Below are 19,134 nucleotides of genomic sequence, written 5' to 3'. Positions count from 1 at the left end.
GAGTCAAGTACTGGACAATACTACACATATATACTTGTTACTACACTATCACAACACCAGAGTCAAGTACTGGACAATACTACACATATATACTTGTTACTACACTATCACATCAGGATGAAAACATTCTTGACTAAACAAACACACTCTGGTCGTCATAGCAACAGAAAGTTGTTGTTAGAAAGTGAAAAAGGATAAAAAACTTCATAACAATAGAAAAACTCAAACAAACAAAAACATGAAATAGTTTCACAAAAGAATCTCAACAAACTAACGTTCACAGTCACACTCTGGAACAGGAAGCTCTCGTGAGTCTAAATCAGTTGAGCGACTTTAAATCTGTGCCTGCAGTTGCTCGGTGAACCGCAGGAGGCGCTGGTGAGTCGCGTCAGAAGCAGGAGTCGCTGGTTCTAATGTCGACGCAGCTGTGAGTGACGCTGGACGAGGTGAGTCAGATGTTGTGTTGTTGTTGTGTTGTTGTTGTGTAGTTGTGAGTCCGTGCGCGCGCACGTGTCGCGAGAGGTGCGAGGGTCGCTAGTTTGACGCCGAGACTGTTATCGAGCAAAACAACACGAGTAGTTCCGAGAAAACCCGCCAATAAACGCTCGGTACCTTCGGTCCAGTTGTCAACACTCGGAACACGGAGGGCCGGACATGCTGCCGGTCCTGCTGGGCTCGAGGGGATGCATCTGTGACGTGGGTGTTGCAGGAAAAGCAGGTAAAACGGCAGCGGAATCAGCGGCTGAACAACCGGGAACGTTCAAGTCTTCTTCGCTCCGAGCGACTGGTTTTCCATGTCGCGTCACAGCCTGCTCGGCTCGCGCGCGCCCCCCACAGGCCGGCACCCGACACTGCTGCTGTTAGTTCTTAAATACATGTTTGTTCGTCATTTAACAGTAAATAATGACCTAGAAAGTATTTAAATACTAGGATGTGATTTAACTCTTAAATGACATCATTAGAAAAACATGTAAAGATTCATAAATGTGTCAATAATACATTTATTTATCTATACATGTATTATTCATATATTTTGTGATTCTAACATTTTTATATTATTATTATTATACATTTCTATTCATTTAATGTTTACACTTATCGTCCGACACAATGTCAAGTGTATAAAAACAGACATTTATCAAAAGTGAAAAGTATAAATACATGAATAAATACATGTAGAAATACATGAATAATTAAATGTACAAATAAATAGAAAAAATCTTCGACAACAATAAATTCAGACGTTTTTTTATCTGTATATTTAGTTTAGTTTATATTTATTTATTCACACATTTATTTATTTACTCATACATTTATTTATTTATTTATTTACTCTCACATTATTTTATTTTATTTATTCACACATTATTTTTTTTATTCACACATTTACTTATTTATTTAATCACACATTATTTTATTTTATTTATTCACACATTTATTTATTTATTTAATCACACATTATTTTATTTTATTTATTCACACATTTATTTATTTATTTATTCACACATTTATTTTTTTACTCACACATTTTTTTTTATTCACACATTTATTTATTCACACATTTTTTTATTTTATTTATTCACACATTTATTTTTTTATTCACACATTTATTTATTTACTCATATACATTTATTCAATTTTCAATATTTCAATTTTTTTAAATATTTATTTACACACTTGCTAATTTAAGTATTAATAAGTTTATATTATATTCATACATTTTAACTTTAATTTAGTTGTACATATAAGTATGTATCTAATTGGTTATTTAAACTTTTATTTATTTATGAAACATGTCAACAATTTAATGTTTATTGACACATTTATTTCTTTAAACATTTAATATTTATTTATTACACATTTATTTACTGATTTATTTAAACATGTTCAAATGTGTTCAGTCATTAATTCGTGTGTTTATTTATTATTATTTCTTTCCATTATTTATTATTATTTCTTTCTATTCTTTATTATTATTTCTTTCCATTATTTATTATTATTTCTTTCTATTATTTATTGTTATTTCTTTCTATTATTTATTATTATTTCTTTCCATTATATATTATTATTTATTTATTATTATTTATTTATATTATTTATTATTATTTATTTATTATTATTTCTTTCCATTATTTATTATTATTTCTTTCTGTTATTTATTGTTATTTCTTTCTATTATTTATTATTATTTCTTTCCATTATATATTATTATTTATTTATTATTATTTATTTATATTATTTATTATTATTTATTTATTATTATTTCTTTCCATTATTTATTATTATTTATTTCTATTATTTATTATTATTTCTTTCTATTATTTATTATTATTTCTTTCCATTATATATTATTATTTATTTATTATTATTTATTTCCATTATTTATTATTATTTATTTATTTATATTATTTAATATTTATTTCCATTATTTATTATTATTTATTTCCATTATTTATTATTATTTATTTATATTATTTATTATTATATATTTGTATTAATTATTATTATTTATTTATATTATTTATTTATATTTTTATTATTATATATTTGTATTAATTATTATTATTTATTTATATTATTTTTCAAAGACGTTGAAACCTGGTGAAGGTCACGGAGGTCAAACTAGACGAAGACGACACTCGTCAATGTTTGACCGACTCGAGGTCAGAGTCGCGACGGCGAGCCGTTACCGCGGCGACGAGCAGCCATCAGGAACCAAGAGTCTGAAGTCTGAGGTGTTTGTTTGGATGCAGAGAAGAACGTCTTCCTGATGAGCCGGAGCTTCTCATGGAAGCACCTGAGACGCTGCAGACCTTCTCGTGTCCTCATGAGCCGCCACACGCCGCCGTGGCTGCAGGTGGTCGGACACGCAGGTGAGCGCCTCCGTCAAGGGTCGCGACCCCGCCGCCGCCACTCATGACCTTCTCTCGCAGGGAACTTCCAGGTGGGCGAGTGTGGGCGTCTGCTCAAGAGGTTCTGCCCGCGGGAGCAGGTGTGTTACCTGAAGCTCATGGACGACGGTCTTCGCTCCTTCGTGCCGACGTACTACGGCGTGACGCGGCGCGAGCAGCAGGACTTCAACGTGATGGATAACCTGCTGACGCACTTCCACGCGCCCGCCATCATGGACTGCAAGATGGGCAGTCGGTTCGTACGACCTTTGACCCGCCGGGTCCACGAGTGGATTCATGATCGTTGTGATGTTTTGTATCGTTTTATGTTAGATTTTAACCTTTTTTTCGCTTTTTTTTAAATTGATTTAAATGATTCCTATATTTAAGATCAAATGAGTTTTTACAGAATAACTACATTTGAAAAAATATCTTCAAACATACATTTTCTTAATTCAATATATTTAAATTCACAGTCTTTTTAATTAATTATATACGTGTTGTTATAACAGAGTTATAACTTCGACGACGTCACATGATCGTCTGCGAGTCGCATCATTGGCTGAGAGTCATTTAAACTTTTCCCTTTTTTTTCTATCGTTTCTGTTTTTCTTCTTTTCATCTGGTAGATTGTAAAATAATACGAAATTCAAAGTATAAATACAAATCTTTTTATTTTATTTCTAAGAACAGTTTTATTTCTGTGTTTGTAAACATTTATTTATATGTTTAAACTTTTATGTATTTGTATATTTAATCGTTTACTCAATATTTTAACATTTATTGTTATTATGATTTTTTTATTCAATTATTCTTTTTTACAACATTTCACTGGCAGTATTTAAAATAGTAGAACATAAATAAATATGTATAAATACAAGAAAACATCAATGGACAGTTAAAGTCTATGTTGTCACATGATCGTCTCTGCGTCCTGTGATTGGCTGAAGGTTTGATCATTTTTATTTTTTTATTGAATTTAAAAGGCTTCGAATAGAAAAATATTGAATTTACAAAATTATTTCTTTAATTGTTTGAGTTAGAAAATCAAACTGTATGTGTAGAAAATATAATATGTATATAAATGTAATTCCTTCTTTACGTGACATCACAGGTTAGCTAGCGGCTAAGGTGCTCATGTGGTTGATGTTCCAGGACGTACCTGGAGGAGGAGCTGCAGGAGCGTCCTCAGCCGCGCCGGGACATGTACCTGAAGATGGTGGCGGTGGATCCGGCGGCCCCTACAGGCCAGGAGCGGGAGCAGCAAGCGGTGCTGAAGACGCGCTACATGCAGTGGCGGGAGAGCCTCAGCTCCACCACCACGCTCGGCTTCCGCGTGGAAGGCTTCAGGGTGAGTTCTTCTGGTGGTCCTGGTCCGTCAGAGCTGACGCCTGCTGGTCCTGCAGAAGTCCAGTGGAGAGTGTCACACCAGCTTCAAGAGGACCAGGAGCCGCGAGCAGGTGATGGAGGCGCTCGGGAGCTTCGTGGACTCACAGTCCAGCCTGCTGGTACGAGCGTGGAGGAGTGTGCACGAGCGTGGATGAGAGTGCACGAGCGTGGACGAGAGTGCACGAGCGTGGACGAGAGTGCACGAGCGTGGACGAGCGTGGACGAGAGTGCACGAGCGTGGACAAGCGTGGACGAGAGTGCACGAGCGTGGACGAGAGTGCATGAGCGTGGACGAGCGTGGACGAGAGTGCACGAGCGTGGACAAGCGTGGACGAGAGTGCACGAGCGTGGACGAGAGTGCATGAGCGTGGACGAGCGTGGACGAGAGTGCACGAGCGTGGACGAGCGTGGACGAGCGTGGACGAGAGTGCACGAGCGTGGACGAGCGTGGACAAGAGTGCACGAGCGTGGACGAGAGTGCACGAGCGTGGACGAGAGTGGACGAGAGTGCACGAGTGTGGACGAGCGTGGACGAGAGTGCACGAGCGTGGACGAGCGTGCACGAGCATGGACGAGAGTGGACGAGAGTGCACGAGCGTGGACGAGCGTAGACGGGAGAGTGCACGAGCGTGGACGAGCGTAGACGAGAGTGCACGAGCGTGGACGAGAGTGCACGAGCGTGGACGAGAGTGCACGAGCGTGGACGAGAGTGGACGAGCGTGCACGAGACTTCTCTAACATCTTCTCTCCAGCAGGCGTACCTGAAGAGGCTGAAGCACCTGAGGAACATCCTGGAGGAGTCACAGTTCTTCAAGACTCACGAGGTAAAGAGTTGATTATATTCACATGTTGAACGTTTTAAATGTTGAAACTTATTTTATTGAGATATTTTCAAATGTTTTCGAATTCCTGCAATTCAATATATAAATGTTGTTTTAATAGTGGCACAAGATTTTGATGCGTTGTATCGGGATGCCGACAAATTGTGACGCGACATAATGTGACGCGACATGTTGGGATGCCGACATAATGTGACGCGACATGTTGTGACGCGACATGTTGTGACGCGACATGTTGTGACGCGACATATTGTGATGCCGACATAATGTGACGCGACATGTTGGGATGCCGACATAATGTGACGCGACATGTTGGGATGCCGACATATTGTGACGCCGACATATTGTGATGCCGACATAATGTGACGCGACATGTTGGGATGCCGACATATTGTGACGCGACATGTTGGGATGCCGACATGTTGGGATGCCGACATGTTGGGATGCCGACATGTTGGGATGCCGACATATTGTGACGCGACATGTTGGGATGCCGACATATTGTGACGCGACATGTTGGGATGCCGACATATTGTGACGCGACATGTTGGGATGCCGACATATTGTGACGCGACATGTTGGGATGCCGACATATTGTGATGCGACATGTGGTGATGCGACATATTGTGACGGGACATATTGTGACGCGACATATTGTGACGCGACATATTGTGACGCGACATATTGTGACGCGACATATGGTGACGCAACATATTGTGATGCCAACATATTGTGATGCCGACATAATGTGACGCGACATTGTGACGCGACATTTCGGGATGCCGACATATTGTGACGCGACATGTTGGGATGCCGACATATTGTGACGCGACATATTGTGACGCCGACATATTGTGATGCCGACTTATTGTGACGCGACATGTTGGGATGCCGACATATTGTGACGCGACATGTTGGGATGCCGACATATTGTGATGCGACATGTTGGGATGCCGACATATTGTGACGCGACATATTGTGACGCGACATATTGTGATGCCGACATAATGTGACGCGACATATTGTGACGCGACATATGGTGACGCAACATATTGTGATGCCAACATATTGTGATGCCGACATAATGTGACGCGACATTGTGACGCGACATTTCGGGATGCCGACAAATTGTGACGCGACATAATGTGACGCGACATGTTGGGATGCCGACATAATGTGACGCGACATGTTGTGACGCGACATGTTGTGACGCGACATATTGTGATGCCGACATAATGTGACGCGACATGTTGGGATGCCGACATAATGTGACGCGACATGTTGGGATGCCGACATATTGTGACGCCGACATATTGTGATGCCGACATAATGTGACGCGACATGTTGGGATGCCGACATATTGTGACGCGACATGTTGGGATGCCGACATGTTGGGATGCCGACATGTTGGGATGCCGACATATTGTGACGCGACATGTTGGGATGCCGACATATTGTGACGCGACATGTTGGGATGCCGACATATTGTGACGCGACATGTTGGGATGCCGACATATTGTGACGCGACATGTTGGGATGCCGACATATTGTGATGCGACATGTGGTGATGCGACATATTGTGACGGGACATATTGTGACGCGACATATTGTGACGCGACATATTGTGACGCGACATATTGTGACGCGACATATGGTGACGCAACATATTGTGATGCCAACATATTGTGATGCCGACATAATGTGACGCGACATTGTGACGCGACATTTCGGGATGCCGACATATTGTGACGCGACATGTTGGGATGCCGACATATTGTGACGCGACATATTGTGACGCCGACATATTGTGATGCCGACTTATTGTGACGCGACATGTTGGGATGCCGACATATTGTGACGCGACATGTTGGGATGCCGACATATTGTGATGCGACATGTTGGGATGCCGACATATTGTGACGCGACATATTGTGACGCGACATATTGTGATGCCGACATAATGTGACGCGACATTGTGACGCGACATATTGTGACGCGACATATTGTGACGCGACATATTGTGACGCGACATATGGTGACGCAACATATTGTGACGCGACATATTGTGACGCGACATATTGTGACGCGACATATTGTGACGCGACATATGGTGACGCAACATATTGTGATGCCAACATATTGTGATGCCGACATATTGTGACGCGACATGTTGGGATGCCGACATATTGTGACGCGACATGTTGGGATGCCGACATATTGTGACGCGACATGTTGGGATGCCGACATATTGTGATGCGACATGTGGTGATGCGACATATTGTGACGGGACATATTGTGACGCGACATATTGTGACGCGACATATTGTGACGCGACATATTGTGACGCGACATATGGTGACGCAACATATTGTGATGCCAACATATTGTGATGCCGACATAATGTGACGCGACATTGTGACGCGACATTTCGGGATGCCGACATATTGTGACGCGACATGTTGGGATGCCGACATATTGTGACGCGACATATTGTGACGCCGACATATTGTGATGCCGACTTATTGTGACGCGACATGTTGGGATGCCGACATATTGTGACGCGACATGTTGGGATGCCGACATATTGTGATGCGACATGTTGGGATGCCGACATATTGTGACGCGACATATTGTGACGCGACATATTGTGATGCCGACATAATGTGACGCGACATTGTGACGCGACATATTGTGACGCGACATATTGTGACGCGACATATTGTGACGCGACATATGGTGACGCAACATATTGTGATGCCAACATATTGTGATGCCGACATAATGTGACGCGACATTGTGACGCGACATTTCGGGATGCCGACATATTGTGACGCGACATGTTGGGATGCCGACATATTGTGACGCGACATATTGTGACGCCGACATATTGTGATGCCGACTTATTGTGACGCGACATGTTGGGATGCCGACATATTGTGACGCGACATGTTGGGATGCCGACATATTGTGATGCGACATGTTGGGATGCCGACATATTGTGACGCGACATATTGTGACGCGACATATTGTGATGCCGACATAATGTGACGCGACATTGTGACGCGACATATTGTGACGCGACATATTGTGATGCCGACATAATGTGACGCGACATTGTGACGCGACATGTTGGGATGCCGACATAATGTGACGCGACATGTTGGGATGCCGACTAATTGTGACGCGACATGTTGGGATGCCGACATATTGTGATGCGACATGTTGGGATGCCGACATATTGTGACGCGACATGTTGGGATGCCGAAATATTGTGATGCGACATGTTGGATGCCGACATATTGTGATGCGACATGTTGGGATGCCGACATATTGTGACGCGACATGTTGGGATGCCGACATATTGTGATGCGACATGTTGGATGCCGACATATTGTGACGCGACATATTGTGATGCCGACATATTGTGACGCGACATATTGTGATGCCGACATATTGTGACGCGACATTGTGACGCGACATGTTGGGACGACGACATATTGTGACGCGACATGTTGGGATGCCGACATATTGTGACGCGACATATTGTGACGCCGACATAATGTGACGCGACATGTTGGGATGGCGACATATTGTGACGCGACATATTGTGGCGCGACATTGTGACGCGACATATTGTGGCGCCGACATATTGTGATGCCGACATAATGTGACGCGACATATTGTGACGCGACATATTGTGATGCCGACATAATGTGACGCGACATGTTGGGATGCCGACATATTGTGACGCGACATATTGTGATGCCGACATATTGTGACGCGACATGTTGGGACGACGACATATTGTGACGCGACATGTTGGGATGCCGACATATTGTGACGCGACATATTGTGACGCCGACATAATGTGACGCGACATGTTGGGATGGCGACATATTGTGACGCGACATATTGTGGCGCGACATTGTGACGCGACATATTGTGGCGCCGACATATTGTGATGCCGACATAATGTGACGCGACATATTGTGACGCGACATATTGTGATGCCGACATAATGTGACGCGACATTGTGACGCGACATGTTGGGATGCCGACATATTGTGACGCGACATGTTGGGATGCCGACATATTGTGATGCCGACATAATGTGATGCCGACATAATGTGACGCGACATTGTGACGCGACATGTTGGGATGCCGACATATTGTGACGCGACATATTGTGATGCCGACATATTGTGATGCCGACATAATGTGACGCGACATTGTGACGCAACATGTTGGGATGCCGACATATTGTGACGCGACATATTGTGACGCGACATATTGTGACGCCGACATATTGTGATGCCGACATAATGTGACGCGACATTGTGACGCGACATGTTGGGATGCCGACATATTGTGACGCAACATATTGTGATGCCGACATATTGTGATGCCGACATAATGTGACGCGACATTGTGACGCGACATGTTGGGATGCCGACATATTGTGACGCGACATGTTGGGATGCCGACATATTGTGATGCCGACATAATGTGATGCCGACATAATGTGACGCGACATTGTGACGCGACATGTTGGGATGCCGACATATTGTGACGCGACATATTGTGATGCCGACATATTGTGATGCCGACATAATGTGACGCGACATTGTGACGCGACATGTTGGGATGCCGACATATTGTGACGCGACATATTGTGACGCGACATATTGTGACGCCGACATATTGTGATGCCGACATAATGTGACGCGACATTGTGACGCGACATGTTGGGATGCCGACATATTGTGACGCAACATATTGTGATGCCGACATATTGTGATGCCGACATAATGTGACGCGACATTGTGACGCGACATGTTGGGATGCCGACATACTGTGCCGCCGACATATTGTGATGCCGACATAATGTGACCCGACATTGTGACGCGACATGTTGGGATGCCGACATATTGTGACGCGACATATTGTGATGCCGACATATTGTGATGCCGACATAATGTGACGCGACATATTGTGACGCCGACATATTGTGATGCCGACATAATGTGACGCGACATAATGTGACGCGACATGTTGGAATGCCAACATATTGTGACGCAACATATTGTGACGCCGACATATTGTGATGCCGACATAATGTGACGCGACATTGTGACGCGATATGTTGGGATGCCGACATATTGTGACGCGACATATTGTGATGCCGACATATTGTGATGCCGACATAATGTGACGCGACATAATGTGACGCGACATGTCGGGATGCCGACATATTGTGACGCGACATGTTGGAATGCCAAAATATTGTGACGCAACATATTGTGACGCCGACATATTGTGATGCCGACATAATGTGACGCGACATTGTGACGCGATATGTTGGGATGCCGACATATTGTGACGCGACATATTGTGATGCCGACATATTGTGACGCGACATATTGTGACGCCGACATATTGTGATGCCCACATAATGTGACGCGACATTGTGACGCGACATGTTGGGATGCCGACATAATGTGACGCGACATTGTGACGCGACATCTTGGGATGCCGACATATTGTGACGCGACATGTTGGAATGCCGACATATTGTGACGCAACATATTGTGACGCCGACATATTGTGATGCCGACATAATGTGACGCGACATGTTGGGATGCCGACATATTGTGACGCGACATGTTGGGATGCCGACATATTGTGACGCGACATGCTGGGATGCCGACATATTGTGACGCGACATATTGTGACGCGACATGCTGGGATGCCGACATATTGTGACGCGACATATTGTGACGCGACATATTGTGACGCGACATATTGTGACGCGACATATTGTGATGCCCACATAATGTGACGCGACATTGTGACGCGACATCTTGGGATGCCGACATATTGTGACGCGACATGTTGGAATGCCGACATATTGTGACGCAACATATTGTGACGCCGACATATTGTGATGCCGACATAATGTGACGCGACATGTTGGGATGCCGACATATTGTGACGCGACATGTTGGGATGCCGACATATTGTGACGCGACATGTTGGGATGCCGACATATTGTGACGCGACATGTTGGGATGCCGACATATTGTGATGCCGACATATTGTGACGCGACATGTTGGAATGCCAACATATTGTGATGCCGACATATTGTGATGCCGACATAATGTGACGCGACATGTTGGGATGCCAACATATTGTGACGCAACATATTGTGACGCCGACATATTGTGACGCGACATATTGTGATGCCGACATATTGTGACGCGACATGTTGGGATGCCGACATATTGTGACGCCGACATATTGTGATGCCCACATAATGTGCCGCGACATTGTGACGCGACATGTTGGGATGCTGACATATTGTGACGCGGCATATTGTGATGCCGACATGTTGGGATGCCGACATATTGTGACGCGACATATTGTGATGCCGACATATTGTGACGCGACATGTTGGAATGCCAACATATTGTGACGCAACATATTGTGACGCCGACATATTGTGATGCCGACATAATGTGACGCGACATGTTGGGATGCCAACATATTGTGACGCAACATATTGTGACGCGACATATTGTGATGCCGACATAATGTGACGCGACATGTTGGGATGCCGACATATTGTGACGCCGACATATTGTGATGCCCACATAATGTGCCGCGACATTGTGACGCGACATGTTGGGATGCCGACATATTGTGACGCGACATGTTGGGATGCCGACATATTGTAAGTAAGTAAGTAAGTAAGTAATATTTATTTATATAGCGCTTTTCGAGACCAGGGTCACAAAGCGCTTTAACAATCAAAACAATACTCCAAACAGTACATACTTCAAAGATCAAGATAATACTGAGAACAACACAGGAGTTCGAGAAATTCAAGGAAAAGCCTGAACAAATAGAAACGTCTTAAGATGTTTCTTAAAGGAGTCAGTAGATCATCAAGAGCAAAGAGAGAGAAGATCGTTCCAAAGCTTAGGAGCAACAGCCTGAAAAGATTTCTCTCCTCTGGTCCTGAACCGTGTGCGTGGAACCATAAGTAGATTCTGATCCACATGTTGGAATGCCGACATATTGTGACGCAACATATTGTGACGCCGACATATTGTGACGCCGACATATTGTGACGCGACATGTTGGGATGCCGACATATTGTAACGCGGCATATTGTGATGCCGACATAATGTGACGCGACATGTTGGGATGCCGACATATTGTGACGCGACATGTTGGGATGCCGACATATTGTGACGCGACATGTTGGGATGCCGACATATTGTGACGCAACATATTGTGATGCCGACATATTGTGACGCGACATATTGTGATGCCGACATATTGTGACGCGACATGCTGGGATGCCGACATATTGTGACGCGACATGTTGGGATGCCGACATATTGTGACGCGACATGCTGGGATGCCGACATATTGTGACGCGACATATTGTGATGCGACGTGTTGGGCTGCGACATATTGTGATGCGACATATGGTGATGCGACATATGGTGATGCGACATATGGTGACGCGACATATGGTGATGCGACATATGGTGATGCGACATATGGTGATGCGACATATGGTGATGCAACATATGGTGATGCGACATATGGTGATGCGACATATGGTGACGCGACATATGGTGATGCGACATATGGTGATGCGACATATGGTGATGCGACATATGGTGATGCGACATATGGTGATGCAACATATGGTGATGCAACATATGGTGATGCGACATATGGTGATGCGACATATGGTGATGCGACATATGGTGATGCGACATATGGTGATGCGACATATGGTGATGCAACATATGGTGATGCAACATGCAACTTATTGGGATGCGACATATTGTGATGCAATAAATTTTGCTGCAACATATTGTGACGCGATGTACTGGGATGCGACATATTATAATAATAATAATACTGTCTATTTATAAAGCGCCTAGACCAGGGTCACAAAGCGCTTTGGACAGTCATGCATTCACACATACTGACGGCAGTAGGCTGTAGGCTGCACCACATGCACCAGCTCTGCCATCAGGAGGAATCAGTGTAAAGTGTCTTCAGGGACATATTATGCGACATATTGCGATGAAAATGTCGAAACAGAAACATTCTAATGAAGTCAAGGTCGCGTCACTGATTCAAACCCGATGTCTGCAGGTCGTCGGTTCTTCTCTTCTCTTCGTTCACGACCCGAGCGGCAGAACCGGCGTCTGGATGATCGACTTCGGGAAGACGGTTCCGCTCCCGCCGGCTCTGACCCTGGACCACCGGCGGGCCTGGATGGAGGGGAACCACGAGGACGGCTACCTGTGGGGTCTGGACAACCTGATCGACGTGATGACGGACCTGACCAGGCCTGTCAGAGCGCCCCCTACCTGTGACCCCCAAGAATAAAGCCTTTTATCACGGATGTGACTGGTTTCTACACACGACCGTAACATTATGACCAGCTGAAGATGTTTCAGGAGAACAAGAGCCGTAACATTATGACCATCTGAAGAGGTTTCAGGAGAACAAGAGCCGTAACATTATGACCAGCTGAAGATGTTTCAAGAGCCATAACATTATGACCAGCTGAAGAGGTTTCAGGAGAACAAGAGCCGTAACATTATGACCATCTGAAGATGTTTCAGGAGAACAAGAGCCGTAACATTATGACCATCTGAAGATGTTTCAAGAGAACAAGAGCCGTAACATTATGACCAGCTGAAGATGTTTCAGGAGAACAAGAGCCGTAACATTATGACCAGCTGAAGAGGTTTCAGGAGAACAAGAGCCGTAACATTATGACCATCTGAAGATGTTTCAGGAGAACAAGAGCCGTAACATTATGACCATCTGAAGATGTTTCAAGAGAACAAGAGCCGTAACATTATGACCAGCTGAAGATGTTTCAGGAGAACAAGAGCCGTAACATTATGACCATCTGAAGATGTTTCAAGAGAACAAGAGCCGTAACATTATGACCAGCTGAAGAGGTTTCAGGAGAACAAGAGCCGTAACATTATGACCATCTGAAGATGTTTCAAGAGAACAAGAGCCGTAACATTATGACCAGCTGAAGATGTTTCAAGAGAACAAGAGCCGTAACATTATGACCAGCTGAAGATGTTTCAAGAGAACAAGAGCCGTAACATTATGACCAGCTGAAGATGTTTCAGGAGAACAAGAGCCGTAACATTATGACCATCTGAAGATGTTTCAAGAGAACAAGAGCCGTAACATTATGACCAGCTGAAGATGTTTCAAGAGAACAAGAGCCGTAACATTATGACCAGCTGAAGATGTTTCAAGAGAACAAGAGCGTAACATTATGACCAGCTGAAGATGTTTCAGGAGAACAAGAGCCGTAACATTATGACCAGCTGAAGATGTTTCAGGAGAACAAGAGCCGTAACATTATGACCAGATGAAGATGTTTCAAGAGCCGTAACATTATGACCAGCTGAAGATGTTTCAAGAGCCATAACATTATGACCAGCTGAAGATGTTTCAGGAGAACAAGAGCCGTAACATTATGACCAGCTGAAGATGTTTCAAGAGCCGTAACATTATGACCAGCTGAAGATGTTTCAGGAGAACAAGAGCCGTAACATTATGACCATCTGAAGATGTTTCAGGAGAACAAGAGCCGTAACATTATGACCATCTGAAGATGTTTCAAGAGAACAAGAGCCGTAACATTATGACCAGCTGAAGATGTTTCAGGAGAACAAGAGCCGTAACATTATGACCATCTGAAGATGTTTCAAGAGAACAAGAGCCGTAACATTATGACCAGCTGAAGAGGTTTCAGGAGAACAAGAGCCGTAACATTATGACCATCTGAAGATGTTTCAAGAGAACAAGAGCCGTAACATTATGACCAGCTGAAGATGTTTCAAGAGAACAAGAGCCGTAACATTATGACCAGCTGAAGATGTTTCAAGAGAACAAGAGCCGTAACATTATGACCAGCTGAAGATGTTTCAGGAGAACAAGAGCCGTAACATTATGACCAGCTGAAGATGTTTCAGGAGAACAAGAGCCGTAACATTATGACCAGCTGAAGATGTTTCAGGAGAACAAGAGCCGTAACATTATGACCAGCTGAAGATGTTTCAAGAGAACAAGAGCCGTAACATTATGACCAGCTGAAGATGTTTCAGGAGAACAAGAGCCGTAACATTATGACCAGCTGAAGATGTTTCAGGAGAACAAGAGCCGTAACATTATGACCAGCTGAAGATGTTTCAAGAGAACAAGAGCCGTAACATTATGACCAGCTGAAGATGTTTCAGGAGAACAAGAGCCGTAACATTATGACCAGCTGAAGATGTTTCAAGAGAACAAGAGCCGTAACATTATGACCAGCTGAAGATGTTTCAAGAGAACAAGAGCCGTAACATTATGACCAGCTGAAGATGTTTCAGGAGAACAAGAGCCGTAACATTATGACCAGCTGAAGATGTTTCAGGAGAACAAGAGCCGTAACATTATGACCAGCTGAAGATGTTTCAAGAGAACAAGAGCCGTAACATTATGACCAGCTGAAGATGTTTCAGGAGAACAAGAGCCGTAACATAATGACCAGCTGAAGATGTTTCAAGAGAACAAGAGCCGTAACATTATGACCAGCTGAAGATGTTTCAGGAGAACAAGAGCGTAACATTAAGACCAGCTGAAGATGTTTCAAGAGCCATAACATTATGACCAGCTGAAGATGTTTCAGGAGAACAAGAGCCGTAACATTATGACCAGCTGAAGATGTTTCAAGAGCCGTAACATTATGACCAGCTGAAGATGTTTCAGGAGAACAAGAGCCGTAACATTATGACCAGCTGAAGATGTTTCAAGAGCCGTAACATTATGACCAGCTGAAGATGTTTCAGGAGAACAAGAGCCGTAACATTATGACCAGCTGAAGATGTTTCAAGAGCCGTAACATTATGACCAGCTGAAGATGTTTCAAGAGCCGTAACATTATGACCAGCTGAAGATGTTTCAGGAGAACAAGAGCGTAACATTATGACCAGCTGAAGATGTTTCAAGAGAACAAGAGCGTAACATTATGACCAGCTGAAGATGTTTCAAGAGAACAAGAGCGTAACATTATGACCAGCTGAAGATGTTTCAAGAGAACAAGAGCCGTAACATTATGACCAGCTGAAGATGTTTCAGGAGAACAAGAGCCGTAACATTATGACCAGCTGAAGATGTTTCAGGAGAACAAGAGCCGTAACATTATGACCAGCTGAAGATGTTTCAGGAGAACAAGAGCCGTAACATTATGACCAGCTGAAGATGTTTCAAGAGAACAAGAGCCGTAACATTATGACCAGCTGAAGATGTTTCAGGAGAACAAGAGCCGTAACATTATGACCAGCTGAAGATGTTTCAAGAGAACAAGAGCCGTAACATTATGACCAGCTGAAGATGTTTCAGGAGAACAAGAGCCGTAACATTATGACCAGCTGAAGATGTTTCAAGAGAACAAGAGCCGTAACATTATGACCAGCTGAAGATGTTTCAAGAGAACAAGAGCCGTAACATTATGACCAGCTGAAGATGTTTCAGGAGAACAAGAGCCGTAACATTATGACCAGCTGAAGATGTTTCAGGAGAACAAGAGCCGTAACATTATGACCAGCTGAAGATGTTTCAAGAGAACAAGAGCCGTAACATTATGACCAGCTGAAGATGTTTCAGGAGAACAAGAGCCGTAACATTATGACCAGCTGAAGATGTTTCAAGAGAACAAGAGCCGTAACATTATGACCAGCTGAAGATGTTTCAGGAGAACAAGAGCGTAACATTATGACCAGCTGAAGATGTTTCAAGAGAACAAGAGCCGTAACATTATGACCAGCTGAAGATGTTTCAAGAGAACAAGAGCCGTAACATTATGACCAGCTGAAGATGTTTCAGGAGAACAAGAGCCGTAACATTATGACCAGCTGAAGATGTTTCAGGAGAACAAGAGCCGTAACATTATGACCAGCTGAAGATGTTTCAGGAGAACAAGAGCCGTAACATTATGACCAGCTGAAGATGTTTCAGGAGAACAAGAGCCGTAACATTATGACCAGCTGAAGATGTTTCAGGAGAACAAGAGCCTTAACATTATGACCAGCTGAAGATGTTTCAGGAGAACAAGAGCCGTAACATTATGACCAGCTGAAGATGTTTCAAGAGAACAAGAGCCGTAACATTATGACCAGCTGAAGATGTTTCAACAGAACAAGAGCCGTAACATTATGACCAGCTGAAGATGTTTCAGGAGAACAAGAGCCGTAACATTATGACCAGCTGAAGATGTTTCAGGAGAACAAGAGCCGTAACATTATGACCAGCTGAAGATGTTTCAGGAGAACAAGAGCCGTAACATTATGACCAGCTGAAGATGTTTCAAGAGAACAAGAGCCGTAACATTATGACCAGCTGAAGATGTTTCAGGAGAACAAGAGCCGTAACATTATGACCAGCTGAAGATGTTTCAAGAGAACAAGAGCCGTAACATTATGACCAGCTGAAGATGTTTCAAGAGAACAAGAGCCGTAACATTATGACCAGCTGAAGATGTTTCAACAGAACAAGAGCCGTAACATTATGACCAGCTGAAGATGTTTCAAGAGAACAAGAGCCGTAACATTATGACCAGCTGAAGATGTTTCAAGAGAACAAGAGCCGTAACATTATGACCAGCTGAAGATGTTTCAGGAGAACAAGAGCCGTAACATTATGACCAACTGAAGATGTTTCAAGAGAACAAGAGCCGTAACATTATGACCAGCTGAAGATGTTTCAAGAGAACAAGAGCCGTAACATTATGACCAGCTGAAGATGTTTCAGGAGAACAAGAGCCGTAACATTATGACCAGCTGAAGATGTTTCAGGAGAACAAGAGCCGTAACATTATGACCGGCTGAAGATGTTTCAGGAGAACAAGAGCCGTAACATTATGACCAGCTGAAGATGTTTCAGGAGAACAAGAGCCGTAACATTATGACCAGCTGAAGATGTTTCAGGAGAACAAGAGCCGTAACATTATGACCATCTGAAGATGTTTCAAGAGAACAAGAGCCGTAACATTATGACCAGCTGAAGATGTTTCAAGAGAACAAGAGCCGTAACATTATGACCAGCTGAAGATGTTTCAAGAGAACAAGAGCCGTAACATTATGACCAGCTGAAGATGTTTCAGTAGAACAAGAGCCGTAACATTATGACCAGCTGAAGATGTTTCAAGAGAACAAGAGCCGTAACATTATGACCGGCTGAAGATGTTTCAGGAGAACAAGAGCCGTAACATTATGACCAGCTGAAGATGTTTCAGGAGAACAAGAGCCGTAACATTATGACCAGCTGAAGATGTTTCAAGAGAACAAGAGCCGTAACATTATGACCAGCTGAAGATGTTTCAGGAGAACAAGAGCCGTAACATTATGACCAGCTGAAGATGTTTCAAGAGAACAAGAGCCGTAACATTATGACCAGCTGAAGATGTTTCAAGAGAACAAGAGCCGTAACATTATGACCAGCTGAAGATGTTTCAAGAGAACAAGAGCTGTAACATTATGACCAGCTGAAGATGTTTCAGGAGAACAAGAGCCGTAACATTATGACCAGCTGAAGATGTTTCAGGAGAACAAGAGCCGTAACATTATGACCAGCTGAAGATGTTTCAAGAGAACAAGAGCCGTAACATTATGACCAGCTGAAGATGTTTCAAGAGAACAAGAGCCGTAACATTATGACCAGCTGAAGATGTTTCAAGAGAACAAGAGCCGTAACATTATGACCAGCTGAAGATGTTTCAGGAGAACAAGAGCCGTAACATTATGACCAGCTGAAGATGTTTCAGGAGAACAAGAGCCGTAACATTATGACCAGCTGAAGATGTTTCAGGAGAACAAGAGCCGTAACATTATGACCAGCTGAAGATGTTTCAGGAGAACAAGAGCCGTAACATTATGACCAGCTGAAGATGTTTCAGGAGAACAAGAGCCGTAAC

The 19,134-nt window shown here is 43.4% G+C and overlaps 1 protein-coding gene across 3 annotated transcripts; it reads left to right on the top strand.

Moving 5' to 3' along the window:
* The first annotated feature begins 67 nt into the window (after positions 1-67).
* itpkca (inositol-trisphosphate 3-kinase Ca) lies at positions 68-13,549 on the top strand. 3 transcript variants are annotated; one of them, XM_087807519.1, is made up of 7 exons: positions 68-446; positions 2,754-2,873; positions 2,934-3,147; positions 4,047-4,242; positions 4,298-4,351; positions 5,036-5,104; positions 13,299-13,549. In XM_087807519.1, exons 2-7 carry the CDS (start codon positions 2,771-2,773, stop codon positions 13,533-13,535), a joined length of 873 nt encoding a protein of 290 aa, XP_087663645.1. In that variant the 5' UTR covers positions 68-446; positions 2,754-2,770; the 3' UTR covers positions 13,536-13,549. The 3 variants fall into 3 exon arrangements, with proteins under 3 accessions (XP_087663645.1, XP_087663644.1, XP_087663643.1); XM_087807518.1 differs by having other exon boundaries at positions 69-446; positions 4,298-4,399; XM_087807517.1 differs by having other exon boundaries at positions 69-446; positions 4,298-4,399; positions 5,033-5,104.
* The last annotated feature ends 5,585 nt before the right edge of the window (positions 13,550-19,134 follow it).

This window comes from Callionymus lyra, chromosome 14, assembly GCF_982586985.1.
Source record: "Callionymus lyra chromosome 14, fCalLyr1.hap1.1, whole genome shotgun sequence".
NCBI classification, from domain to species: domain Eukaryota; kingdom Metazoa; phylum Chordata; class Actinopteri; order Syngnathiformes; family Callionymidae; genus Callionymus; species Callionymus lyra.
This window is presented reverse-complemented; position numbering and strand designations above follow the sequence as displayed.